Source organism: Amblyomma maculatum, chromosome 5, assembly GCF_055883805.1.
Source record: "Amblyomma maculatum isolate TAMU_Amacu chromosome 5, ASM5588380v1, whole genome shotgun sequence".
NCBI classification, from domain to species: domain Eukaryota; kingdom Metazoa; phylum Arthropoda; class Arachnida; order Ixodida; family Ixodidae; genus Amblyomma; species Amblyomma maculatum.
Genome location: NC_139348.1, coordinates 116,516,466 through 116,543,697, shown reverse-complemented (window position 1 = coordinate 116,543,697; position 27,232 = coordinate 116,516,466). Strand labels below are relative to the sequence as shown.

The 27,232-nt window shown below is 43.6% G+C and overlaps 1 protein-coding gene and 1 pseudogene across 1 annotated transcript in view; both read right to left on the bottom strand.

The window, feature by feature from the left end:
* Positions 1-27,232, bottom strand: part of LOC146189297 (DNA-dependent protein kinase catalytic subunit-like) — a 143,676-nt gene that overhangs the window by 25,118 nt on the left and 91,326 nt on the right. Inside the window, exons 60-75 of the mRNA XM_084604157.1 lie at positions 24,674-24,823; positions 24,335-24,438; positions 20,927-21,058; positions 19,830-20,015; positions 18,524-18,611; positions 17,614-17,737; positions 13,682-13,820; positions 11,694-11,753; positions 11,144-11,254; positions 10,011-10,139; positions 8,558-8,656; positions 8,273-8,375; positions 7,438-7,531; positions 6,200-6,332; positions 4,861-4,999; positions 2,153-2,316 (exon numbers count right to left, since the gene is read on the bottom strand). Coding sequence (XP_084460283.1) covers positions 2,153-2,316; positions 4,861-4,999; positions 6,200-6,332; positions 7,438-7,531; positions 8,273-8,375; positions 8,558-8,656; positions 10,011-10,139; positions 11,144-11,254; positions 11,694-11,753; positions 13,682-13,820; positions 17,614-17,737; positions 18,524-18,611; positions 19,830-20,015; positions 20,927-21,058; positions 24,335-24,438; positions 24,674-24,823 — 1,955 coding nt within the window. The remainder of the gene's footprint in view (positions 1-2,152; positions 2,317-4,860; positions 5,000-6,199; positions 6,333-7,437; positions 7,532-8,272; positions 8,376-8,557; positions 8,657-10,010; positions 10,140-11,143; positions 11,255-11,693; positions 11,754-13,681; positions 13,821-17,613; positions 17,738-18,523; positions 18,612-19,829; positions 20,016-20,926; positions 21,059-24,334; positions 24,439-24,673; positions 24,824-27,232) is intronic.
* LOC146189298 (uncharacterized) lies at positions 15,197-15,940 on the bottom strand (annotated as a pseudogene).

Sequence of the window (27,232 nt, the reverse complement as noted above, 5' to 3'; positions counted from 1 at the left end):
TGCTTGCTGCAAAAAGGGGGGCCACTATTAAGTGGAACTCACATATCGATGAGTTCCACCACCCTACCCACCACCGCCTCCAAGTTTTGATATGCTTGAGGACAAGTTTCTGTGACTATGCAGCGAAAGCTACAAGAGTGAGGCGTGGCCTCCACAAGCACATTGTTTGCATGCACTCATAAACCAGAGAGACAAGCCAGATAGATGGTGGTAATCGCGGAAGACCGACAGTATGCATGGCAGTAAGTGACCTTCAGCACACCAATACCGATTGTGCTGCTTACGCTTACGATGCGAACTCTGCTCCTGTCGTTCTCTACAGAGAAACTTCATTAATAACGAAATTCAGACAATTTGAACTTAGGAGAAGAGTCTCGGCCAAAGCCCATGTAAGTTTATGGCATTGGTCACGCATTACAGTCATCATCTTCATCATCCTCAGCCTGACTATACCCACTGCAGGGCAAAGGCCTCTCCCATATTCCTCCAATTAACCTGGTCCTGTGCGAGCTGCATTCACTTGACCCCTGTGAACTTCTTAACCTCATCCGCCCACCTAATTTTCTGCCCCCCTCTGCTACGCTTTCCTTCCCTTGGTTTTCAGTTTGTTGCCCTAAGCGATCACCACGCATTATAGTAAAAACCCAATAATATTACGCGGTTTTTCCTTCAATTTTATCATGTCAAATTTCAGCCTCATACCATGTGTGGATCCAAACAAATTTCAGCCTAAATTCGCAGTTCCGGCCTCGTGTTAATCAGCGCCATGAACATCAGGCCTCCAGCGAGAGGAGACACTGTCTAGAGGGGGCATCGACTGACTGTTTTGATGGCTCTGGTTTCACCACGCTGACCCCGCTATCGCCGCAACCACTGTGCCCGCAACATGCACGCGACCGAAAGGAGGACGATCGCACCTCGCACGATGTAGGGATGGAGAAAGGATCACTCGGCGCATTGCACGGGTCTCTCACATAGGCCTCTACAGCCATGGGCCACCAGTATTCCCGAGTACCGCCAGTATTCCCAAGGAGCACGTCGGAGCACATGTCGATAATAGGGAGATATAGTAAAGCACTATCAGCTACTGCAATCTGCTTCCACACTCCCCCCATGCGCATACTCCAGCAAAATCCAATATGGAGGGTGCGGCTGCCAGTACACGCATGCTGCTTGGTTCCGCAGTGGCACCCTGCATAAACGGTTCATGCTAAGATGCATACAACTCTCTGGTTAGACTATTTCAGCCAGTCAGGTTTTACTACGTTCATGCCACTTCACGACTGTGACACAGATGCAGGTCTTGTGCTGCAAGCAAATGAACGCACTGCACAGAGCAAAGACATTAAGTTTGCTTGGGTAATGATGGTCACGAAGACCGTAACATGGAACTCATGAGAAAAAAGCGGGCAGAAGATGAGCAGCTGCGAAAGCACCCCCTCCAGCCACCGCCCTGCCGGTGTTGCAGTCGTTGAAGCTGTGGCGGACGATACTCGCGTTTCATTCTCAGTCCAACTGCATGCTTTTTGTAAGTCATCACGATAACAACGAAGCGTGTACCCTTACTGCCACTGCCACAAATGGCAACAATGGACAAAGAGACAATCTAGTCTTTCCGAATGATTCTGCTTAAGTCCAAGATGGCACCTTTCACGACCATGCAAAAATGGTTGGTTGCAACACTGATGCCCGCTGACGCCAATATCATGCCGAGAAAATGTACCTTCAGTCAAAAACCGATCTCCACAGTATTGCTAGCAACAATATTAGTATAGTAAAAAAAATTTCCACAGAGCTCGAAATATTGATCGTGGAAGTGTACACATTCTTACGGGGCACATGAGGGTTCCCGAATAAAGTCTGCAAGTCCGAACTTTTGGACTCCAAGAAATTTATTGGCTACTGTATTACAATTATATATTTTTTCTTTTCTAACAATGGTTACGCAATGTAGATAGGGAAAACAGCAACAAAATAAATGGCTGTCAACCCTAATTTTACAAAAGGAAAACGCACCGCTCACTCATTTAATGTGGAAAACAATGCCTAGACAAAAGGCCAGGTTCAATGCCCGATTATGGCTGATTAAAGGCGTCTAAGAAACTAAGAAAGAAAACAAACACAAAGCATGAAAAAAATAACATTGACTCACAATGGGTTGCTTGTCGTTGGAAAGCTTCACTGATGACTTCTGGTCTGGGGTCATTTTTTCACCAGCCCTCAGGATTGATGACAGACCAGACATGACGTGTCCCTTCAGCATCTTGTATTTCACGCTGTGCACATGGTCAACTGTAGTATTCCCGGAAGCTGCATCTAATAGAAGGGGATGCAAAATTCCAAGAACAATGAGACTTATTAATTGATTAATTATGAGACAATGAGATTTCTTCATTAATTTTAATTATAAGCTATCCACATGACACATTCTTTCAGCATCTTGTATTTCACGCTGTGCACATGGTCAACTGCAGTATTTCCGGAAGCTGCATCTAATAAAAGGGAATGCAAAATGCCAAGAACAACTAATTAATTAATTAATTAATTATAAGCTGTCCTCCAGTTCAACTTTGGATGGGCATCAGCTCTGAGCTTTCTTTGTTATTTGCTCAATATTGGCAGGATGAGTGCTCTGAGCAGGAAAGCAAGCTCGCCAAGCCAGACAGTGCAAGTTCTGCATACACGGTAACACCAGTGGAACCAAAAAATGACCGGTGCACTTCTGAAAGTCCCTACCATTAATTTGCACACATCTTAGTTGCCTTGAATAGGAGTTATCTGAACAAGATAAAGCTTAAAATAAATGTAAAAAAAAAAGATGTTTGCAAACAAATAAAGAAGGAAAAAAAAAAAAAGGAGAGGGGAAAAGAAGTAAGAAGTGCATATCTGGATGTACAATTAAACATACTATATTTAATACTAGCTTAATAGTCAGGCTCAAATAATGAACTGAAATAATGAAGACGCTAGCGAGTTTGGTGGCTGAAATATAAATACCGTGCCAAATTATTAAGGCGTACTCACTAAAGTCATAGCTCTGCATAGGACGCAGTAACGTGAAATCTCCCCACTTAACTTTTATTACGCCTCATGCGTCTGGTGCCCCCTTAGGATATGAGGCTGAAAAGATGTTTCTAGAGGAGAAGTGATAAACTGAGCCACACTTTGAATGGAAATTTTATAATAACAAGTAAATTTCAGCGAGGTGTGACACGAAGAACGCACTTGCAGCTGCTAACATGGCTGAAGAGATGACCACTCTACGACCACTCTCCCTGACAGAACACACCTTCAAAAATTTTTTGTAAATTTCCTGGAAAAGGAAAAAAAGAAAGCCTGCTCTTTATGTACGCCAGCACAGAAATACAGTATACAGTCGAACCCGGTTATATTGAACCCGGATATATCGAATTTTGGTTACATCGAACTCACGAAATATCCCCTTGAAAATCCTATGTAAAAGTATAGGAAAGCCGCGTCATATATTGAACTCAATTTCACCGGTCGTTCGATATGTCGAACTCCGCACCACGCACTGGAAAGTGTGCCTTCCTCAAAGACGATCGCATCACCCTTGGCCGTTTGCTGCGTGACGTTTTCAAGCCACGCGCGGAAGGAATGAGAAGGAACAGTTCGGCGCCAGCAGGTCTGGGCAGCACCGCACCCATTCCCCAAAGGCGCGCGCATCTGCAGTTGTCGTTTCCCGCGCGCCAACGCATGACGTTTGCAAGCGATGTGCGTGGGTGTGCTTATTCTTTTGCTGAGCTATCTCTCTCCTTCAGCACGCGCAATGCATGCGCCAAGCCAGCTCAGCCCGTTTTCAGACAGACGTCGCACACTTTCTCCAGCGTGTGCTGCGAACCCTCTACGTGCGGCAGCGCGGCGGCGGACGTGGCTATGGCGCCTGCGGATGTTAAGAAGCGCCAGCTCTGGTTTTTTTTTTTTTTTTTTGCGAGAGTCATTCTTTCCTACCGTTGGGCTGTACGCGTGGCGTAGCGTAAGATATAGCGGCTGCAGACGTTAAAAAGCGGCAGGGATTTTTTCTTCTTCTTTTTTTTTTTTTTTGCGGGGGATGTTTATTTTATATTTTTTTATCGTTTATCCTTGCATGATGAATCAGCGAAAGCACGCGGTCAGCTGCTGCAATCATGACGCCCGCCCCAAGCGCGGCATGATAAATCGAACCAGGCTTGTGCAATCAAGCCATCACGGGCAGTCTGCCAAGTTCGCTCCCCGCCACCGCAGGAGCTATAAAAAGACAAACGCGCCCTGACGTTATCGCTGCGCAGCATCTTGGCACGCTGCCAATGAGCTGTGGATGAGACGACCGAAACGGACTGACGTGCGCCATCGACATGCAAGCGAAAATGCTCGCGATTTCCTGCTGCCGCGGCGACACAGAAACCTTGTTTTGAGCTGCCGCGGTGGCTCGAGCGGCGACCAACAAGTTTGAAAATTTTCGCTCTGTCGCTGCCGCTCGTCGCTTGCATGTGAACGAGCTAGCCTTAACGCATTTTTTTTTTTTTAATTCTCGGGTGCAAAAGTGGAGGGTGGGTTCATTATGCGAGTGGGTTGATTACGCGACAAATACGGTATCGTTTTTTCGCATCGTAAGTGCCGTCGCAAGCCGATTTCTGTGTATCGAATTATCGATATATCGAACTATTTCGCGATCCCCTTCGAGTTCGATATATCCGGGTTCGACTGTACATGCTTCGGTGCCTCAAGTCATTAAAATATCTCAATGGCAATTCTATCACCATTACTTGGTAACGAGAAAAACTTGTAGAGAATATGACATTAGTTAAAGAGTTAAATGAAAGGGCCATCAGTGGTAAACGGTTACCTCCAGAGACTTACCGACTTTCTCCAGCATGCGAATGTAAGAAGCGAGCTTCTTGTGAGAGGGTTCATTCTCGGAGGCCTTCTGAAGCATTGTGCAGTACGTCTCAACATAATGACAGTCTGCCCAGTCACGAAGCTGCCCGCTGAGCCTCATCTGCGTGGAAAAAGTAAAATCAACTGCATCACACAGTGTATGTTTTGTTTGCAGCTAAAATCAGCAAGCTGCGAGATCAGTGCTTTGCCATAAATATATCTTCAGAAGTAACACTGTGATGAAGTTCTGGTTTATTCACAGCAAGATACCCTTTTATCAGGTAAGAATAAGTTCTAGGTGTAATGGAATCTACAAAAAGCTGGCATCAATTTACAGTTTTCTTTGCGCAGACTACAGCAACTGAAATGCTTTGTCGGCATACAGCCAGCTAGTGTCATTTCAATCTCATCAAAGAACTCACAAACTATCTCATTAAGCTGAACATTGCCCATTTTGTTCTGAAGTGTGCTGTTACTGAAGTGTGTTCTATAGTGTGCTTTTCAAATTTTGTTCTCTTTTCTTGTGTTTGCCATTGTATAATGTTAACGTTTTGAACATAACGATGTTAAAATAACCATCTCCTACATGCTTCTGTTCCGCACCCCATGTTATGTAACCCCCCCCCCTCACATAATACTCCAATCGGAGCCCGTGAGGTATTTGAATAAATAAATAAATAAATAAATAAGCTGAACGTTGCACAGTTACCATAAAATACATGTAGCTTGGAAAATGCACAAGGACCTATAAAAAAAGCGTTTTATGTTTGCCACAAAACTTTGACTTTTCACTGGACGCTATGCACGGCTTGAGTAAATGTTAAATCAGGCCCACTTCATGACTGACACTTGCACTATTGATGCAATTATAGTGCGGCGTTGAAACATTCACCTCGAAATCAAGGCTTATTGCCAGATCGTATACCATTGTACTTTTTCAATGCCCTGTTTGTTGAAGTCCCTAAAGAAATCTGATGTCAAATAAACGATAAATGAAAGGTAAATGTGAATCAGAGACCTAAACTTTTTGCAATAAAAGATGAGCATAGAAAATGCTTTTGTGTCACAAATGTGTCACAGATGCCCTTAGGCATGCTCTGCTGTGCGTAAGTACACAATAATTTCTGACAAATTTGAATACTGCAGCAGTTAGAGCAATTACAGTTACCAGAAAAAAAAAAACCTGGAAGAGTCAGTACTTCTTGGTACTTTTGCTTTCCTAACACTTGGTGAACTCTGTTCAGTGCCCCTTTAAGCAGACATCACACCATTTATGTAAATAAATCCAGGGCACAAAATCCAATGTTGAAGTCTCCCGCACCTGTTCGATTTCGACGACAGATCTCAGTGCCGTGGGGATGTTCTCCTGCTGAAGCATGGCGCTGGCAAAAGCATTCAAGATAACTGCCTTCTCCTCGGGAACAGGGCGCCCAAGGGACTTGATGAGAAAGCACCTGGGCAGCAGGCGAAGAAAACAACAAAGAACTCAACAAAAAGTCAGCAGAAACTCTCAGCACTCACTCTGAAGATGAAAGACAATGAGCCTGCCCCTACTGCATTCGTCGGCTTCTCTTAAAGGCCCTGTTCTCCAGAAAATCTGGCCTTGTCGGTGTTGAGTAAAAAGTCAGGGAGATGGTTAAGCTTCACCGCAGTAGCGTCTTTAACACTGTTGTTAACCCCACGAATTTAATTTCTTCATATAGTCATACAGCAAAGCATACATTAGGTGCACTTTTTATACTGATTGCGCGGCATTTTTACTGTGACAGCGCTGTACGATTGTGAGCACTGCACGCAGGCGCTGATCTTCACGTTACAACAGAGAACGGCGACACCAGCATTCCTGCGACATACAGCCTTTAGGCTACCAAGCAAAAAGATTAGCACGCCTCTAGCAGGGGTATTCAACAAGTGACATGACCAACCACTGACCAGCCAGCAAGTTACCCCTGAACCATGCAAGCATGTTTGTAGGGCTTGGTTAAGGTCGGGATTTACGTCTATGTTATGTAATCTTGCACAAATTTCACAGCTTACAAATGCGTGTGAATAAGTATGTGTAAGATAACAGAGGCACAAATTAGGGGTTTGTGATTAAGCGAGCAACAAAGTGCATGATCACAAACGAGGACCTGCAAGGGAAGCCATTAATGCTGTCCCGTCACATTCTTAAGACAGAGCTTACGTTTGCAAGCTTCGACGCTCTGGTTTGGCCCATGAAGCGGCATGCGAAGGCATGCCCAGAGCGCCCCCTTTTTGATGCCTGACATGAGGTGCTGTTTGACACGTGTGCACATGTGCACACGCATGCCCCTCGCAGCTCGGCATACTCCCTGGCAGCAGGTGCATCCCTAGCGTGGGTACATTGTATTCATGTTTCGGGGTTACAGAAGAGGAGCTCATCTCTTGGCATGTTTTATAATATCCAATTGTCAATATACCAAACTATTTTGCAATCCCCTTTGTGTTTGATATACCCAAGCTTGACCCTATGGCTTTTACCAAGGATGTGTCCAGATCGAACATGCTAACTGCCGATCGCTAACTGTGGTCACTCACCGGTTAGTGATGACCTCGTTCCACAGCAGCACAGAGTCTGCATTGCTGGGCAACCGTGAGCGCCAGCTCGATAGCAAATCATCTGCCCCAGAGCCTAGACAAAGACACCCGAAACATGTATTAAAACATTAGTGACAGGAATAATAAAAAACAATAGAGAGGAGTCACAAAGAAAGATATGTGAAGGAGCAGCATTATACAATATTCAATCTTCTATGAGTTTAATTAATGAGGCCTGGCTCTAAATGGAAGCTTCTTAGGCACAGAACAACCAGTGCAGCACAGATGTCTCAGGGAAGACAACTGGTAGCTGTGAAAACAAAGATAAACTGCATGCACAAATATAGCTTGCAAAGTTTCAAGGAGGCCTACAATAGTCTAAATGACCTCAATGTCTGCAGAGCTGTTTGTCTCTGAAAAAAAAAAAAAAAAAAAAGTGACATTAAAGTGACAGTTTTTCACAGACAAGTTCAATTTTGATCGTACACGTTTAGACTCATCATTCAAGCTATGACAAATCCTCAAAAGAGAAGCAGGAGACATGACTTGAAGGAAGTAAGAGGAGTGGTGCTGTGAACAATGGCACAGTTCTGTGGCATTTTTTTGCGCGCAGTGACACAAGCATAGTGCTGGTGTCGTGCGGCATGGCACAGTTCTGTGGCATATTTTTGCGCGCAGTGACACAAGCATAGTGCTGGTGTCGTGTGGCATGACACATTGCTATGGCACCGTCTTTGCACATCTACGTGAACTAGCATTTCCAGAATTCGCTGTCTTAAAATCGGGGATAAGAGCGAAGAATAGGTAACGCACCAGAAACGTGATGGGTACTCACCCCTACTGTGCTTCAAGTACAGGTTGAGGTCAGTCAGCGGCAGCAAACACTCAAGCTTGCCTTCGATCAAAGACGGCGTCAGCACACTCAGGCTGCTCCAGTCCTGAACATAAGAAAGAGCAAAGCGAGCACAACTCGATATAAAACCAAGAGACAGTTCTACAACAGCTGACACGTCACTGGATTAGATGAACTCTGAGTCTAAGTGTGGTGAACAGAGGTGGCTTTTCACCTCCCTTCGACCTCCTGTGAGTGACGAACATAGTAGTGAGATCAAGCCCTCACCTCCAGGAACTGTTCTGTGAGGCACTTGATGTAGTAGTCAGCTCGGCAAGGGTCCTTCTGTGTCAGGCTCAATAGGACGAGCTCTTGACAACATTCTTCCTGCAACAAAGATGCAAATAACAAAATGGTGAGTTATGGCCCGGAGCAGATAAAGACAGTCATCTTTTTTTTTTTTTTAAACTACAAGTGGATTGATTTGAGTGAATTAAAGCTTTAAAGTAGCAAATATATTTTCTATGCACCACGTGATCTCATACAAGCTTGTGACATTGGAACCTTCATTCAGCAATCAGAAAACGAAACTAAAACTGTGTGGTGAAAGAAATGCAATTGTGGGTGATTTACTGAGCCTGGGCGAATTTCATGCTGCAGTACATGTTTAATGTACTATGCATAATTCTACAGCAAAAATGCAGAAAAAGAAATTGAAGTCTTCCACTCCTTTAACACTTGTGTCAGACCCTTAAAGGGGTCCTGAAACATGATTTAAAGGCATGTTTTGCTTCCTTGATGCAATTATTGAGTTATGAGTTATGGGCCCCTTTAATGGTGGAAATTAAGTGTGCCCAAAGCCTTTGTGGCAGCCAACCAATATTTAGGACAGGCGCAAAAACAAAGATAAATACCAGACTAGTGGCAATGGGCAAAGTGCCATAAATTGTGTAATAAATGCCTAAACTGCAGTTATTCCTATTAGGCCATCTCATTAATTTGTTTTCATCTAGTGTAATTGTACACATATTGCATGTTGACACATCCCTTTAGGAAGCACTCTTGATAAGATGAACAATTTTCACGGTCCCTAGCGATTCATCTTATCAAAAGTCAACTAATTACTACATATTAACTCTACAGTTCACATTTCGCAACAGAAATAAGAAAAGATGTAGCAAAGCAATATGCACAACTGTTGGCGTTTTGATAAAACAGTGAGAGCTAGTACTAAGAATTTTGCTGCGAGTGCAACTTTTGTCCCAAAAGGGCACAGACACATTGCTGTTCAATTCGTTTTGTATTTATATAGCAGCGCGCTTCACGCAATCTTTAATGCTTTCACTTTTCATATTCAATGAGCTCAAGTTACTGACATCAAGAACATGGATCAAGTATACACTCAATTATTCTCACTCAGGCAAGACGTCTTCACTGCGTCCAACCTAAGGTTGCACATGACAACAATATGATGTCTGCGTATTTGACGTACGTCTATTTACACACAGGTAATACTACTTTAATAAAAATGATTCGTGATCCTCCTGTAGCTTAAAACACTGTATCGCTTCTATAAACATATTAATATTCCACCTCTCTTATTTCCCTTCAATCTGATGCTTCACACTGATCGCCTACATGCTTAGAGCCTCGCCAAAGCCAACTATGCTCATATGTTGAAATATTAAATGAGTACCACTAAAATTGCAATAGAGAAACCGAGGATGTGGTCATGGCTTGCCTCAAGAAATCGCTTCCTGCCTGAATCATCCATCCAGCGACGGATGATGGCCGGAAAGTCTTGGCGCTTGTCCTCTTCACTGAGAATCCTCTTGATGCGAGCCTTGACATACAGTGGAAGGAAGTGTTCCTGTTCATGCGAAAAGGTCACACCATTTTATATGCATTGTGTAAAAGAAAAAAAAAAAAAGAATGCTATAAAAGTAAATCGCCAAGAAATGCACAGAAGAACTTCTTGCATAGAAAATACTGATGTAAACGTGCTCCAGCTGAGAGAAAAATTGTTGCCTCGAAAAAAAGCTGAGTACACCTTTGGAGTCTAAGAAAGACAAAATGTTAACAACAAAGAAGTTTCAAAAACGAAGAATTCAATACTTTATCTCCCAGAAGCAGTATGTTCTAACACAGGCAACTGTGCATGTGACCGGTACATAATTACCATACCGTTTTTACTTCTTTTTTTTAACATGAGTGCTGCAAGTTGGGCGTCAACTTACATTCCAAGTCAACGTGTACACAGCCACATAAGACATTTGAAATGCCTTTCACTTAATCCATAATAAAAGTAACTGAAGTGCCAATAAAGTGATGTTTGGTATTACAAGTAATTTTAATCTGATGAACACCTGTATGACAGGCGCCTTCATTTGAGATGAATCCAAAGTGAGAATGATGCCTTCACCCAGCTTAATCAACTACTTTGATTTGTAGGCACTGTCAGGGAGGCTCTCCTCACAAAAGAACAGGTCCCTCTTTCACAAAAGGACCCCGTAAGGTTTTGAGGATACTTCACTGCACAGCCCATGCACTGAAGCATTGCGGTGAAGCGCGTAGTGCGGAGAATTTGTAAACTTCCAGCATATTTGAAAGTTTTGCAATATTTCAAAATTCCGAATATCAGTTCTTCAAATACGAGTCAAGTAACAAATATATTCAATTCGTATTCATAATTTGAAATATTTTTAAACCCCTAATTATAACATACACATTTACCTGTTTCCAAATAACCAAACCTCCCTTTTCTTTGTGGCTAAGCTTCAACAAGAAGCCTTTGGAAAGGTATTTTTTTGCTGCTTTTTATATGTTATTCATCCTCGTAATATACACCTATAAAAAAATTTTGGGGATGCAAACCTGATGGTATCCTCCATCCCAGAGGCGGTCCCAATTGGATCCACTGGTCAGGCTGAGCCTTGTGTCAACCTCCCCCTGCAACTCTTTCCATTCTCCCAGAAGGCAGCAGCACTGCAAAAATGAGACAGGATGTATAATGAATGCAATATTCTCCCTATCATTTATCGCTATGGCACATCTTTGTGGCGTCGTCTTTTTATTATCTTTAAATACACATGTGAGACCTTGCCCATCACACAGTCTAAGTGAGAAAATCAGCAAATGACAGCCTTAAGCTTTCAGCAGCATACTACATGTGCGATCATGCTGAAATAACATGCTGCAAGAAATAATGAGAAACAGAAATGAATACATCAGCAGGTAAACAAGGGTGTCACAGAGTCCCTTTCTAAATGTGCTTAAAGATGAGGTAAGCAATACAAGATTAGTAGAGAAGAAAAACAAGAAATTCTGTACTTCTGTGACTAAGTTGTCCACTTAAATATTGTACTAATCCCAAAAGTGGCAGTCAGAAAACAAAATATCAAATTGCCCATGTAGGTGGAATTACCTGAAGTATGGCATCATCCCAAGTCAGGCCGTCAGCCCCAACAGACCCGCTTGCAGAAAGCTGGGAAAAAAAACAACAATCTTACAGTACTTCACAACGCACATTTTTAACGTGCTCAACTACAGCAGAATTGTACTATGAAAATTATCAAGTGTGAATAGCTTAAAAACATCTGCAGCCGTTGGAGTTGATATTCAAAACAAACTAAATGCAAAGTGTAAGAAAAAAAACAAATGCCTCGTTGGTTGATGCTGCTTTATTTATCGACACTAAATTACTAAATTAATTAAGTGGCCACAGGATTGGAGGAGGTCAGTTTACATCCCCATTCCAAAGAAAGGCAGTGCCAAAGATTGTTCCAACTACCGCACGATCGCGCTTATTTCGCATGCTAGCAAGGTGATGTTGAAAATCCTCCAAGGTAGGCTGCAGCAGTATGTGGATCGGGAGCTTCCGGACGTGCAAGCTGGGTTTCGCAAGGGCAGAGGAACTAGAGACCAAATTGCCAACCTTCGCTGGATCATGGAAAAAGCAAGAGAGTTCCAGAAACCCATTTACTTCTGCTTTATTGATTATGCGAAAGCGTTTGACTGCGTAGATCACAGCAGATTGTGGCAAGCTCTCCAAGAGATGGGAGTTCCAATTCACCTCATCTGTCTCCTCAGGAACCTTTATGAAGGGCAAGACGCCACAGTCAGAACTGGGCATGGTCTTACTGATTGGTTTCCGATTGAGAAAGGGGTGAGGCGAGGCTGCATACTGTCGCCCTGCCTATTTAACCTATATGCAGAGTGCATCATTAGGAAGGCCGGTCTGGACGAGTCTTCAGCTGGAGTGAAGATTGCTGGAAAACGTATCAACAACCTTAGATATGCGGATGATACCACTTTAATGGCAGAAAGTGAAGTGGAACTCAAGAGACTTCTGATGCGCGTACAAGAAGAGAGTGAGAAGTTTGGGCTTAAACTGAACATTAAAAAGACGAAGATCATGGCGTCTTGCCCTATCAAGTCCTGGAGCATCAATGGACAAGAAGTGGAAGCTGTGACAGATTTTCTGTTCTTGGGCTCCAAGATTACCTCGGAAGGAGACTGCAGCCATGAAATTAGGAGACGCTTGCTTCTGGGAAAGAGAGCAATGGTTAGCCTTGACCGCCTAGTAAAGAGCAGAGACATTAGTCTGCCAACCAAGATCCGTATAACTCGTGCTATGGTCTTTCCAGTTGTGATGTATGGATGCGAGAGTTGGACTGTGAAAAAGGCTGATTGCCGAAGAATTGACGCGTTTGAATTGTGGTGCTGGCGAAGACTCTTGAGAGTTCCTTGGACTGCCAGAAGATCAAATCAGTCGATATTGTCGACCATAAACCCTGACTGCTCATTGGAGGGTCAAATTCTAAAGTTAAAGCTCAGCTACTTTGGTCATCTGATGAGAAGAGAGGAGTCGCTGGAGAAGGATTTGATGTTGGGAAAGGTTGAGGGTCGCCGGAGAAGGGGTAGGCAGCGAATGCGATGGTTAGATGGCATCCTCGAGGCACTGCAGACGAAGTTATGTGATGTTAAGAAGATAGTGAGAGACCGGAAAGCGTGGCGTGACATGGTCCATAGGGTCACGAAGAGTCGGACACGACTGAACGCCTGAACTGAACTGAACTGAAATTACATGATGGGCATGAACTACGTCTGTTCACAACAGCAATAATTTGTTTCCAATAATTCCCAGTTGCAATAAGCATAGCAAAGATGCTGAAGAAAATAGTTCCCAAAGGTGCAACAAAATCCAGAGCCCTTTCAACAACAACAAAAAAAAAGGAAATTACTGTTAAGGCACCCTTATATTTAATTATAATTATAGGTACAACCTTATAAGACATCCAATACACAGAATTGGCCTCCAAGCCAACAACGGCCAGTGATTTGCAGCAGTAATATTGTTCCTCTGCACACCAACCTCAACCAATTTAAAAACAAAAGCAGATTCTAGCTTACCTGCCGATAAATGTCTCGGGCTTCCTTGTAGCTCCCTCTCGCTTCTTTTTCCAGGGCCTCCTTGGCCTCTGGACCAACGTCCTCGCAAAGAGCCAGTGATGCACGAACCGCATCATAGTCTCCCAGGGACTTGTACAGCCTGCAGTCACATTCTGATGCTCAAGTGAAATGCGTAAAGTAATAAATAGGTAGTACACTCTGACTGCTTCAACTGGCCTGCAGTGTTCTTGATTTAGCCTTACATTTATCGACAGCACACTGTGTTGTGGACCCTGGTTGGTTATTAACATGCTCTATATCTAACGTGACCATATTCTGTGGACCCCAAAGTGGGACGGGGGGGGGGGGGTAGGTAAGTACAAAACCATTTAGATGTCATACATTTTTATTCAAACACGCGAAAGCCATTTTCGTTTTCTTGAACAGCCCATGCACAGCGTTTATCCGTTTATCCATTTACTTTTGTTAGTACTTCTGGCTGGAATGTATTTTCTTTAGCAAATCTACTCCAACACTGCCTTTAGATTTTCACAAGGCACATCACGTTCCTCGAAATGCCTGAGAATCTCCACCCAGCGTTCCCCGACAGATGTCTTCTGAGTCTTCCATTCCTTAATTTTTTCAATGGTCACATAATGTGAAACATTGTTGATCTCATCGAACATTGCATTCTCGTCAACAGTGACATGATTGAACTCCGAAGCTATGAGTTCTACAGTTTTCTGCACATCATCCCAGCGTGGTGATGACCCAAGCGAGGCCCATAGAAGGCTTCTGACATCGTCAAACTGCTGACACCATCGGTCGAGGTACGACGCGCACGTTGCGTAAAACTTCACCACGGTATTCACTACCTGTTCTCTCCTAACTTCTCCCTGTTCTTCGAGCACTGTTGCCCTTGAGCGCACACTTGATGGTAGAAACGATTGCTCAAATCGTTCTTGCACTTTGGTTTGCAGCTGGCTTAGGGCACTGTAGACTTCGACAGCTGTCTTCATGTCTCCTTCGATTTGGAGCACAGTACCTTCAAACATAGCAGCTTGACTGTGCAGAAAATAGAGCCAGAGCTCTCCACACGGGTCTTCGAAAAATGACTTAATGAGGGAGGGACACTTGTCTATCGACAAAAAGTACGCCTTTAGAGCAGGAAAGAGCTTTAGGACCCTCTCAATGGCTGGCATCAATGCCAACCACCTGGTCTTGCTATATCCCAGAAGCCGCTGGTACTCCACTGATGCGAAGTCACAAAACTCTTTGAAAGACTCCACCCTGACAGTGTAGATGTAAAAATACGAGTAGATTTTCACAATCACAGCCTCAACATCCAATGGCAGGCAATCGGCAGCAGTCTGGACGGTGTTGTGTACTATGTGCGCAGCGCAGCCAATTCCAATGATCTTGTGATCCACAGAATCTTGTAACCTCGAGAAAACATTGTTCTTCCCGTTTCGCGCAGCACCACCAAAGTTGCAATTAGCGTTGTCGGCGCTGAAAGCAATCAGTTTTGATGTGACTTGGTTGGCTTCGAGTGCATCCATAATATACTGACTCACCATGGCTGAAGTCTCACCTGGCAAGTTGTTAATCTCAAGGAGCTTCGTCTGCACTCCTGCAGAAGCGGTGAAGTAACGCACCATTATCGGCAGAACCTTCAAATCCTTGTGGTTGGACGCATCACAGAAAACTGATATGAATTTAGCCTTTTGCAGGTCAGTCCTCAATTCTTCCTCTGCAGAAGGGGCAAGCACATTCAAAGCAATTGCTTCTGCCTTTGTGCGAGCACAACAAAATTTTTCAGTGAACAATTTCTGCACGAGCTTTGAAGTGCAGTCCATTGATCGGAAGCTGTGGTTGTGAGCGATCGTGTGGAAGGCGAATACACCCTCTGAAGCAGCGAGTTGGAGCTCCTTTTCCCCAGCACTTACCGGTCTGAAGAACCGGGTGACTGCACTAGAACTAGCAGCAGCCGATACGCTCTGCTTGTGCTCGACAGAGCTGATGTGTTTTGTTATGTCCGAACGTCCACCGTGAGCGACCGAAAAGTCTGCCCCACATGCATCACACCGCACATCCACCTCTGACTTGGTCTTCTTGATGAATGGATACTCTTTTCCCAGCTGCTCAGTAAATTTGCACTTGCGTTTCGGCATTTTTGCTCGCAACACGACGAAACTTCAAGCCGAAAACTCAAAAACAAAGCCACCATAAAGCGCCGTCGCGAAGGCGGTCGAGACGTTTGACTTTAATTATGGCTATGGCTCGCTGTACAACGCAAGCTAAGCCTTCGAGCCGTAAGCAGCACTAGCACGGACACTAGCACGGAAGCAAGCCTTTGTACCGGTCCAGCCTATCCCACGGACAGATGGTGCTGCCACACTGTGATAGTTAGGAAGCCTACATGTTTGCGCTGCCGCCCGGCGGCGCACATGTAGGCTCCCTAGTGATAGTCAAAGCACAAAGCCTCGTTGGCTTCGTCGCTTCGTTCGGGAAAGCCAAAGCGGGACAAAACGCCGTCCCACAAGCACCTCGGTGGGACACCAGGACCATGGCTGCAAAAGCGGGACTGTCCCGCCTAAATCGGGACGTCTGGTCACTTTATCTATATCTCCCAATTAAACCAGGTTACACCACTAAGGCTGGGCAAGTCGCACATTGAAGCTTCAGAACTAAAGGTAAAATATATTTGGATCCCCACTTCTATATTCTTTTTTTTTTCCAGAGAATTACACATTATCTTACAGTGAGAATCGCAGTCCTAGAATAAAAATGAGAGGTCACTGGGACAGATTAAATGGAATTAAGCTGGATTAAGCTAACTGGAATTAACTGGATTAAGCTCGTATGATGACGGCGATGACAGCGATGGTAGTGTGGACCTACATGTAGAAAGTTTTGACCATTCGAAAACGAAAAAAAAATCTTTTTGATCTGAGAAGTATACACTGTTGCCAGAAACCAAAGGAACTGACTAATAATCCAGGACAATCCCTTCCACTTATTCCACATATGCAGCAGCAAACTAACAAAATTGTGGAGTACAATTATTTATTTATTTATTTTACTTTCAGGGCCGTTAGGCGTTACAGAGAGGAGTGGGTATAACATACACGAAAAGGCACAAAAAAATAGCAGATAATAAATTAAAAGTAGTACAGGCACAACTTGTATAAAATCTATAACAGCATTCGAAAGGCAACAGTAGCAGTAATTTCAGCAATATTATGGGGAAGGTGATTCCAGCTGACACAAGTTCTAGGTATGAATGAATCATGAAAACGTCTTGTGTGACAAGGAGGGATGCAAACTTTGTGGCGGTAAGCTCAGTTTTTAAGATATGACACGACAGCGTTAACTACGGCTCTTATTTGTCGATCCGTGCACTTCGCTGCTCGCCTATTGCGTGAAAAACCACCCGACATAAATAGTACAGAGCCCTGCTTGACCAAGCTGTACAGGCATGCCTGCATGACCCTGGGGTCGCGTGTTTGACTCGGCATGCGAGGGTCATGAAGGGTTCGCTTCCCTCCACCTTTCCAAACCGAAATAAATAGGGAGCTCCTGCCAAATTACCCAAGTCACGCCACGTGTAACGTGTGACGTCAGGTGACATGACATTGCACAACCCCGCAACCAACTGGTGCCCGGCCATGTCAGCTGTCAGTTACCACCTGACAGAGCCATTCCCCTGGTTTTTTGCTCATAAAGCCGAGGACGCTGATGGTGTTGATGCCGCATTTTCTGAAGAATGGGGCCTCTAGCGCTATCACACTGAAATGTAAATGGCTAACAATGCACAGTGCTCTTTTGCACTTTGCAGCCCAAAGTAAAGCAAAACTAAAAAAAAAAAGGAAAAGGTATTTTGTCTGCGTGCACTTATTAAAATGTAACAAGCGCTACCCCACCAGCAGCAACTGGAGCACAGTAAAACTCACTCAGCTAAGTGCATCCACATCTGACCCTTGGGCGCTTCCTCGGTCCTCGATCGCTTGGCTGGTGGCACTTTTTCAGGCGTCGATGAGCTGTCAACATGCCTCGTCTCCTCCAAAAGCAGGATACCTGGGCGTCGGAATTTAATGAAGCGAGCTCTGCAGTGGTGAACCAATCTGTCTTCGGTCACGCCGTATACAGCGCCCCACAAAGACCCACTGCCACACTGAAGAAGTGTAGATGACAGAGCCAGATAAAATATACCACTTCCAATGTCCAGTGCAGTCAAAGTCAGATTAAAGAATATTTAATCCTATAAATTTACAACTTGCCGCATGTACATGAATATAATGTGAATTCTTTTTTTTTCTCAGATCATTGGTTTCAAAATGCACCTCACATTATAATCAGAATCAAGGCATGAATATAACAAAGAAATTTTTCTTGATGCCCAAGAAAAAAAAAAAAGGAAAAGTGTTTCAACACGAAAGTAATAAGCAAATAGGAGAAGCGAAGCTAGCTTTCCAAAAGCCTCCACCAAGCTGTGCCTTCGGTGGCGTTCAGCGTGAAAATAAGTGGCGTTGAGGTCCGTTGAGAAAAAGAAAAGGGGGCAGTTGAAACATACAGTAGCGAAAGACAGGAAAAAAAAGGGCGAACGGGCTAAGGATTGGGTAGCCCAAAACACATAGCAGCAGAGGTAGAATAGCGATGATCGCAGCCGCTGCTGCCAGAGAGACTGTGCCCCACACAGCATCAGGTGATGTGCTGTGGTAAGTGCTTTTGTAACCATTTAGCCAATAGATCTAGCTCTATCGGTGTGCATTCAATACAACAAAACATTAAAAAAAATGAAATGAATCATTGCTGCAGACCTCACATCTGGTCTGAAAGAAATGCTCAGAGGGGGCAGCTTACCAAGGCTCTGATGTCCGCTGGCAACAGATGCTCTGCAGACGGCTGACACCGGTAGCTTGATATCGGTGGCACTCTGAAAAGCCACCTCCTGCAAAAGATATGCCAGATATGACCACCAATTGAGCATTTGTCATAATGGGTGAATACAATCCCTTGACGTCAATGTTAACATTACTGAGTTCATTAGGGCACTTGCTAGAACTGAACAGGATTAGCAAGGTACCTGCCTCTGTTGTCATATAATGAGAATAACTGATTGCTTCAACAAAGCAGGATCAAGGGTTAAAGAAAAAAAAGAAAGCAGCAAGCTCTACAAAGATTCAGTTAATGCAAGAGTTCAGGCAGGTGTTGTGATCGGGCTGGAATAGTTTTTAATGCACCTAACTTACTAATTAACACAGACAAATTAACCATGTTCTTATTGTTAACTTGAGTGAAACATTTTTAATGGGAAAGATTTAGAGCATGTTAAAAAACGTCTATTTCAACTCTTTTCTTCAAAGCAGCTTCACTGCAGCTCCTTTCTTTGAACTCATGATAATGCCCTCAAGGATTAACAAGGTTCAATGCCCTCAAGCTCTGGTACTCGCAAACACTGTCTCAATGTCCTGGAATGCACTTCAAATGAAGGCATTTGATCACTTGGACCGGCAAATAATAAAATGCAACCAATCTTGGAGATTCCACTGCAAAACGTGCTGGGCACTTTGTTCCATTAGATTAACAATGCAAGCAGTGATGATGACAGTGAACCAGAAAAAGAAGAGCGAGCTCTAATCAGTACAGAGGCAGCCAACACGGCCAAGATTGCACGGTCCTTTCAAATTAATATGGTTGTGCAGGACGGCAACATCCTTACTTGCATAGTCATTTTTGCTTTCCGACACAGAATGAAATCCAAGACTTCGTGCTTATACTAAGCTTTTATAGAAGTGCGCGTTTTTGTACCATTGCACTGTCCATATCAGAGCTCCTCTTGCTTTGGTCTGTTAACAGACTTATTTGTGGGCATTTGTGCACATACGTTTAAGACAAATATTGCATGCCAGATAACAATACAACAAAAAAACTTTCACCCAAATACAACTTCATTTCAATGAGGTCCAACTGTATTTGCACATCCCTAACATTTTTCATACTCCTATTTTGTTTGTACTATTCAAAAAGCTCATACTCGCATACGCCCAGCAGATTTGTAAAAGCTAATGTGAGATGAAAGTTCTCGAAAGTGTTTCGCGAGAGTTTCATGCTATTTCGGCAAGAAAATATGCACTATTAGCGCTGACCACTTGGTTGCGTTTCATACCTGCACGAAGGCCACCAGAGGTGGGAAGCACCGCATGCTCTTCTCCAGGACGCTCGCCAGTGCAGCCTGCAGTCTCTGGCACAGCTCGCCACGATGCCTGGAGAACGGGGAACCCTCTCGCTTCGAGTCGAGCAAGGCAGATGTGACAACACCTGAGAGCAGCATTTGTGCAACTTGCTGGTCTTGCTATAAAAAAAAAAAAAAAAGAGATGATGAACGCTGAATAAATTTACCATCTTCCCCCGATGGTGCAATGAGCGCAGTGCAAGAGTTCTCTCAAAGTATCAAACTCTATGAATAAGACACGTGATATCGAGAAGAGTGTTAACAAAGGCTTACTGTCATTGCAAAATGCTAATGTAATCTGCCGCAAAGAAACCTAAAAAATTATTGGCAACTTGCTTTCACCGCCAATTTGGCAGCAGCCAGTTACCTTGGGATTAATGGCTGCCAGATTCGGTAAACTAGACATTTTGAGATGTCGGAGCAAATTTAAAGCACAGCTTATGCTTAATTCGATGATCCAACGTTACTCCAACAACAACATCAGCAGAAAAATCTTCAACAAAAGCACAAAAGCATAAAAGGTGGAATGGTTAAGACACTAGCCCAGCAACGTTTCAAGCCAATGCAGGAAAAAGTTGCGTTTACTGGGCGTCCAGAAATTGCTACGATACAAGAGAGATTTCTCCTACTTTAGCTTGGAGTAAATACAAATTCGATATGATCAAAACTTTGTTAAATTGATGAGAAATTTACTTAATGATTAAATCAATTTCCCGATCAATGCAACATTATGGATCATGAGGCATGCTGATGTGAAAGGCTCTAGCTTAATAATTATTTCATTAGGTTTTTGAACGCGCATCACTTCAGTCTAAGTACTCATCACTTTTCATTTACCATTAACTGAAATGCAGCCATTGCAGCTGGAAACAAATCCATGAACCTGTATGCGAATTTCATAACCACTGAACCAGTACGGCCAGCAAAGGAGGGACTCAGAAGCCCTTGCATTCACTTCACAACTGCACCTTACCCTACGAACAGATTGGTTAGCTCGATTGGTGAGAATTACTCATCACTATAACTATTACCTGAGCCAATGCTTGCATAGGTGCAATCAGGGCCGAGTGGGAAATTTCAATGTCGGGGAAGTCTCCCATGCGGTAACTTCGGTACAGTGTCACCTCCGCTTCCCGCCGAATGTGCCGTTCTTCTTCGAGTTTCTGTCCAAGAAAAACAATAGCCAGAAATGAGTGGGTGCAACCGCACGGCCAGGGAGCTGCCAGCTAAAGCTTAGAGAACTGCCGAGAGCTTCTCCCTATAGAACCAAGAATGAGACACTGCCCATGAGTGACGCCCTTTCTTACACCAGAAATGCCATGTAAAGGTTCAAGATCAGCAGCATCCTCATTACCCTCTCACAACCATTGTCATTATCCTTGTCATCATAATCAGCCCACTAGCATGACAGGATGCCAATTCGGTCAGCCAATGCAGTGTCTTCGAGACGTCCAAGCTACACTGCGCTGAAGTGAATAGTGGAAACTAGAAAGGAACGAAAACTTTGCAAACAAACGAAAAATCTGCAAAGAAATTCACACGGTCTCGAAAGGCTTCTTTAGTAGGAAGTTCTGCATAGGGAAGCTCATATAATGCAGAATCTCCAGGCCAACTTACAAGAGAAATTGGGCTGGCATTGAAAGAAGCATGCAGGGTCAATGGGTTCAGTTCCCATCTGGCAACTCGGTCATGTTATGTGGTCTCATGACATCACACAATCCAACGACTATCAAAGCATGGCCATGCCAATCACTTTCTACAACTGTCCCAAACACGAGAATGCAGCATGAAACATGACAGGCGAAATCAGTGAATAGGGGTCATAATGCTAGCCCACAAAAAAATAACAGTGGTTTAGCCAGAGCTAAGGGTAAGTTGTACATGTGAAAACTAGACAGAAGTGCTTTTACACTAAATAGGCTTCGTTAGGACTATTAGGCTTAGCTAAGACTAAGTAACCTTAAATATGCTTAGGAATGTCAATTACAGCCAGTGTGTGGTCCGACAGCAGCATACTAATGTAATGTAACCTTACATGCCTTTAGGCTTAGAGGGTGCAATTATGCCAATATGTATTCAGACATGTACTTCCTTTTCTAACCTATATGCTTCATACAGGTTTAATTAGTGTTAATTAGGGCTAATTAGCTTTTAATCTGATCTTGGTCAAGTTACTAATGGTAGTCATGGTCTCTCATAACGATTCACATAAATTAATCATGTACAAAAAAGCTAGGCTTAGCTGTTGCCATGGCAACACTATGTTATACTGACATTAGCATCTAATGTCATTATTCCCGTGCTACACGAGAAAATTTAATGTCATTAGGTTCGAATGACATTCTTCATCGAATGACTTTGGGGAACTCGTTCGCATTCGATCGCGAACCGAATGTGTACTCTTGATGCCAGATACGCAGCAGACACAAGTAACCCAACAACATATTCTGCGCACATCGAAATTTAAAAATTATATTTCTAAAGCTTTGTTTTAAAACCTGTTAATTTAGGTGTAAAATTATTAGCACTACAGGCTCTCACGGAATGGCATTACTCGTGGTCACAGCAGTGGTCCAGTCATGGCAGCGACTCACGATCATTTTGGGCTCTGTGTTCCTTGGTAGCCGCATCTCCCCGTATGTTTATCTCAGAACTAAGTTAATGTTTTGACTGAGCGCCTCACAGTTTGGACGCCAATCGCATGCTCTACGTGTCTCCGTGCGTCTTCGCACTGTGTATCCACGCTCCGCTGTGTTCAGCCATATTGTTTGTTTACAATTATCGGTTTGTGGGTGACTCGATACTTGGCTTGGATTTTTATGGCTAAAGTGCTACCGCACATTCAAAAGTAATGTTTTTCGCTTAAATTATCGTACAGAAATGTTTTGATCAGCTTTAAAATGTTACACAGTGATTTCAAACGCCTTTTATGCGCACTGATGTTCCTTAAGTGCAGCATTTTTTTATAGCTGATCGTAATTGCCACCATTTGCGAATTACATTATATTTTACCGTGTACTAGCACCGAAAGAAACCGAATGACATTCGATGCATCGAATGACGTTAAATCTGCTCATGTGACAGAGGTATTAGGCAGCAAGAATCCAGAAATCGAAAAAACCCAGTATGCTGAGCTAGAAGTCCTTCACACCAAAGAAGCGTAAAGCAACTGATGCGACTGATAAGAGGAAATATGAAAACATGTGCCTTTTTTACTCCTATTATACAGTAATGAGGATAACAAAGACTTTATGTATACTGGAGCCTTTTGTAAGGTTCTTTTCGTTATATCTTAGTCTTTCGTCTCTCTCCTCATCCTTCCCCTACAAGAGGGAAGGAAAGGCTTCCTTCTTTTCATTTTGCCGCTTGTAATCCGTGGTAGGTGGCTCTTTTGTGTACCAGCAATGGTAGGTGGCAGAAGCTGCAGATAAACATGCACAGTTTCCCCCTTCATGGCACTCCCAACGTTTTCCCAATAAATGAATAGCGACACACCACTCAGCATTACAAAGTGGCACACAGCTGCGTTCAGACGACTGAAAAATACATGGCCAGTATCCGCAGTCAGCTGGCTGGTCGCAAAGTCTGCAGACTGAAACTAAGCAATTGCTTGCCTAGCCAATGACACCTCACCAGGGCCCTATAAGCAGGTAACATCGAGGCAGGATCAAACAAAACTGCTCGCTGTCATGCTGTAACTGTTTGAAGCAGATGGTCAGCTACCTCATTCTCATCCCGTGCGGTAAGTGGGAAAGCCATTTGTGAAATTTTGCATAAAATTCAAGCCTAGCATGGTTTCAAAGTAATCACTTCGTGTGATAAACAATGGAAAGGAAAGTGCAGCTGGTCACCTCCCTACTGCTTTCCTCGTACTTTAAACTCAATCTTCGGATAAGTTGGGAAGCCATTACATTTTTCTTTCATGGTCAGATTTATGAGCTGCCGTGATATTTAATCCCTGCCAATGCCAGATATTTGGAAATTCTCAAGTATATTATATGGTCTAACATCCCAAAGCAACAACAACAATGAGGGGCATCGTAATGGAAGACTTTGATTAGTATCGACCGCCTGGGGTTATTAACGTGCACTCACATCGCGCAGTACACGGGCACCTGCCTTGCATTTTGCCTCTATCGAAGCATGGATGTCATTACCGAGAATGAGCCTGTGTCTTTGGAATTAGCAGTTGAGAGCCCTAACTCTAAGCCACTGCGGCAGGACGCTCAAACATCAATTTCTCGAATCGAATATGAACTGAATGACTAAAGTATTTGGTTCATATTCAAAATTTCAAGTATTTACATGCCCTCACTAGCCAGTTCAAAACTACACAGAAAGAAGAATAGTTTTGGGTTTCCAGCTCGCACCTGTCACAAAAAAAAAACAAAGAAATGAGTACTACACGATGAGACATACTTCAAGAGATGTGCCCCCACCTTTCGAGTTTCTCGTAGCCGAACTTCTCTGCGGATGTGCTGAAGCCGGACCTGATCTTCGTCGCGCAAGAACCTCCTCCTCTTCAACACCTGCAGGATGTCAGCTAAGTGAACAAGAAAATTTTCAATGAGTGGCAGGATTTGGCAGAATCCAGACTGAGCAGCCCTGCTTTGACTTTCTGCATCTAAATTCATGAAGAAAGAAGAAAAAAAATCGACGTTAAGGAAGCACCCATACTAGACGGCTCAACTTCGATTAGTATACGTTGATCTTTGCTGCATGCATTTCGCCTACCTGGTTGTTTAAGGGCACGTACGGCAAGGTCAGAGCATTCTCACCTCTTTCGCCGGTAGCAGTGCCCTCTTGCTTAGCACCTGGCTCCGTCTTTCCAACAGTGAACTGCAAAACAGTTGTGGATCGCCGTTGCTGGATGGGCAGGCTGGCCACCTCGTGCGTGCTCTGGGTGAGCCAGCTGTAAGTGCTGGGCTCTGGAAACGCAAGAAGCACGCAGAAGTCGCAGGAGTCGCTAAAAAAATGGATGGCGCAATTAGCCCGACAAATAGTGGGCAAAAGCTAAGGAACACCACAATGCACAACACGTTAGGTGGCGTGAGGCAGGGTCCACTATTTTGCTTGAGCAGAGGACCATTATTATTTGGCGATGCTGCCTAAGGACAAAATGTACTACCAAGCAAGTAATGGGAAGTAGGGTTTAAAAATTAATGAAAGTTTACTGGATTCAGCAGTGATCTGAAAGCTTTACCCAGTTTCAATGCAGGTCCATCATCTTGGACAAAAAAATGGTATACAGAATCCTGTATAAAATTTATACTGCATTTTGCAATAGGTTAAACACTTCTTTGAAATTCTAGTTTATTTTATTTGAAAATACCTTCTGAAATAAACAAGACGAAGAATGTTTGCTGGGTTTTATTTTTCCAGTTTTTTTTTTCACTGATCAAATATTGGATATTGAATTCGGTATTCCAACACTTTCCTTCCCCTGGAATCCAGTTTGTTACTCTAAGCGACTATCGGTTATCCTCTCTTCGCACTACATGTCCTGCCCATGCCCATTTCTTGTTTTTGATTTCCACTAGAATGTCAGTAACTTGAGTTATTTCTCTGACCCACTCTGCACGCTTCCTATCTCTTAAAGTTACTCCTACCATTTTTCGTTCCATTATCATAGCCCTTTGGGTTGACCTCAACTTAAGTAAAACCCTCTTGGTTACTCCACATTTCAGCCCCATAGGTCAGTACAGGTAAGACGCAACTGTTGTATACTTTCCTCTTGAGTGATACCGGTAAGCTGCTAGTCAAAATCTGCGAGTGCTTGCCAAATGCGCTCCATCCCAATTTTATTCTTCTTGTTATTTCCTGGGGCGGCAGAAAGTTAGGTGGGCGGATGAGGTTAAGAAGTTCGCATGGGTCAAGTGGATGCAGTTAGCACAGAACCGGGTTAATTGGAGAAATATGGGAGAGGCCTTCGCCCTGCAGTGGGTATAGTCAGGCAGATGATGATGATGATTCCAACATATTTTTCTCCCCAATTGGCATTTGATTCCTATTTGAACATTTTAATATTTGCACACCCTAATCGAGAATCAGAATTAAAGCCGCTGTTATGATGCCCACTTATAACCTTGGCATTAGTTTCTCATCATGGAGACTCATCCATCATGGAGAGTCACCCCTGGTTCCACATAATACTATAAACACTTCACTCCCTTGGAGAAAATAAAAGGTCCTTGCATATAAGAACCTCTTGCAGCGTATCACACTGCAAGTCACTCAACAATACCACACCTAGCCATACACTTAGATAAAATTGAGTATATATAATCTCTAAAATTTATGAGGAAATATTTACATGCGGTCGGTATATGATTATTGCAGAGCCATAAACTCTACATCTCTTATTCTTGTGATGAGAAATATCAAATATATAAGTGGATCTCACCATTATTAAGATGCACATATGCACATGCAGTTGACAGTTGACAGCCGTGTGGTGCGGACGCGTGTTCCATCGCTCCTCCGATTGCACGTGGCTACCGGAAACGGACAGATTGGCGACAGCGGGAGCTTCCGAAGCGTCAAATAGATGATTTCTTTCTTTTATTAACTTTATTTCGTTTTCGCGTCTCTCATAGCCTGAGTTGCTTTGGGACGTTAAACCCCACAAACCAAACCTATTTCGTTTTCAGCTAGTTAGGTTAGGCGCAGCCTAAAGAATAGATTTTAGCTCTTTGTCCTAGCGGCCTGGTTTTTCGTGCCGGCAGCTAGGTTTTCTTGGCGTTCATTCTTTAACTATCTTGTTTAGATAAATACTTTTTTTCTAGGCAATTGGCATTCGAAGAATTGGTTTTTAACGCGTGTTTGCTAGTCGTTTCTTGTGTCTTTTTTTGGCAATTTGTATATTCTGAGAATTCGTAATAGATATAGTTCAGTCGATGAGCACTCAAGATGTGCAATCAAAAGAAGGCAAAGTGTACTCAGTGTGAGGCGCAGGTTAATCTCAAAGAAACGCGTTTTGACTCTGTAGGTGAAGCGGAAGGCAGCGATTTTTTGTGTCGGTGTTGCGTACTGAGTGTGCGTCTAGATAGATTTGATCAAGAAAGGGGCAGTTTAGTGTCTCATGTGGATGATTTAGAAAAGGAAGTACGTTTGCTAAGGGTGGAAAATCAGAAACTGCTTGAACAGATTCCAGAAAAAAAAGGGGCCGACTTTATCCTTGGGACCAACGAGGACGAACATTCCAATGCGGGCCACGTGGCTGGGGCCAGCACTGGCACGGAAGGCATAAGCAAAGTAGGTCAGGCGGATCCGAACCGTCAGAGTTATTTAGAAGCAGCTAAGAAGCCGGAAAAAAAGGAAGAAGTAAGGAAGAATGA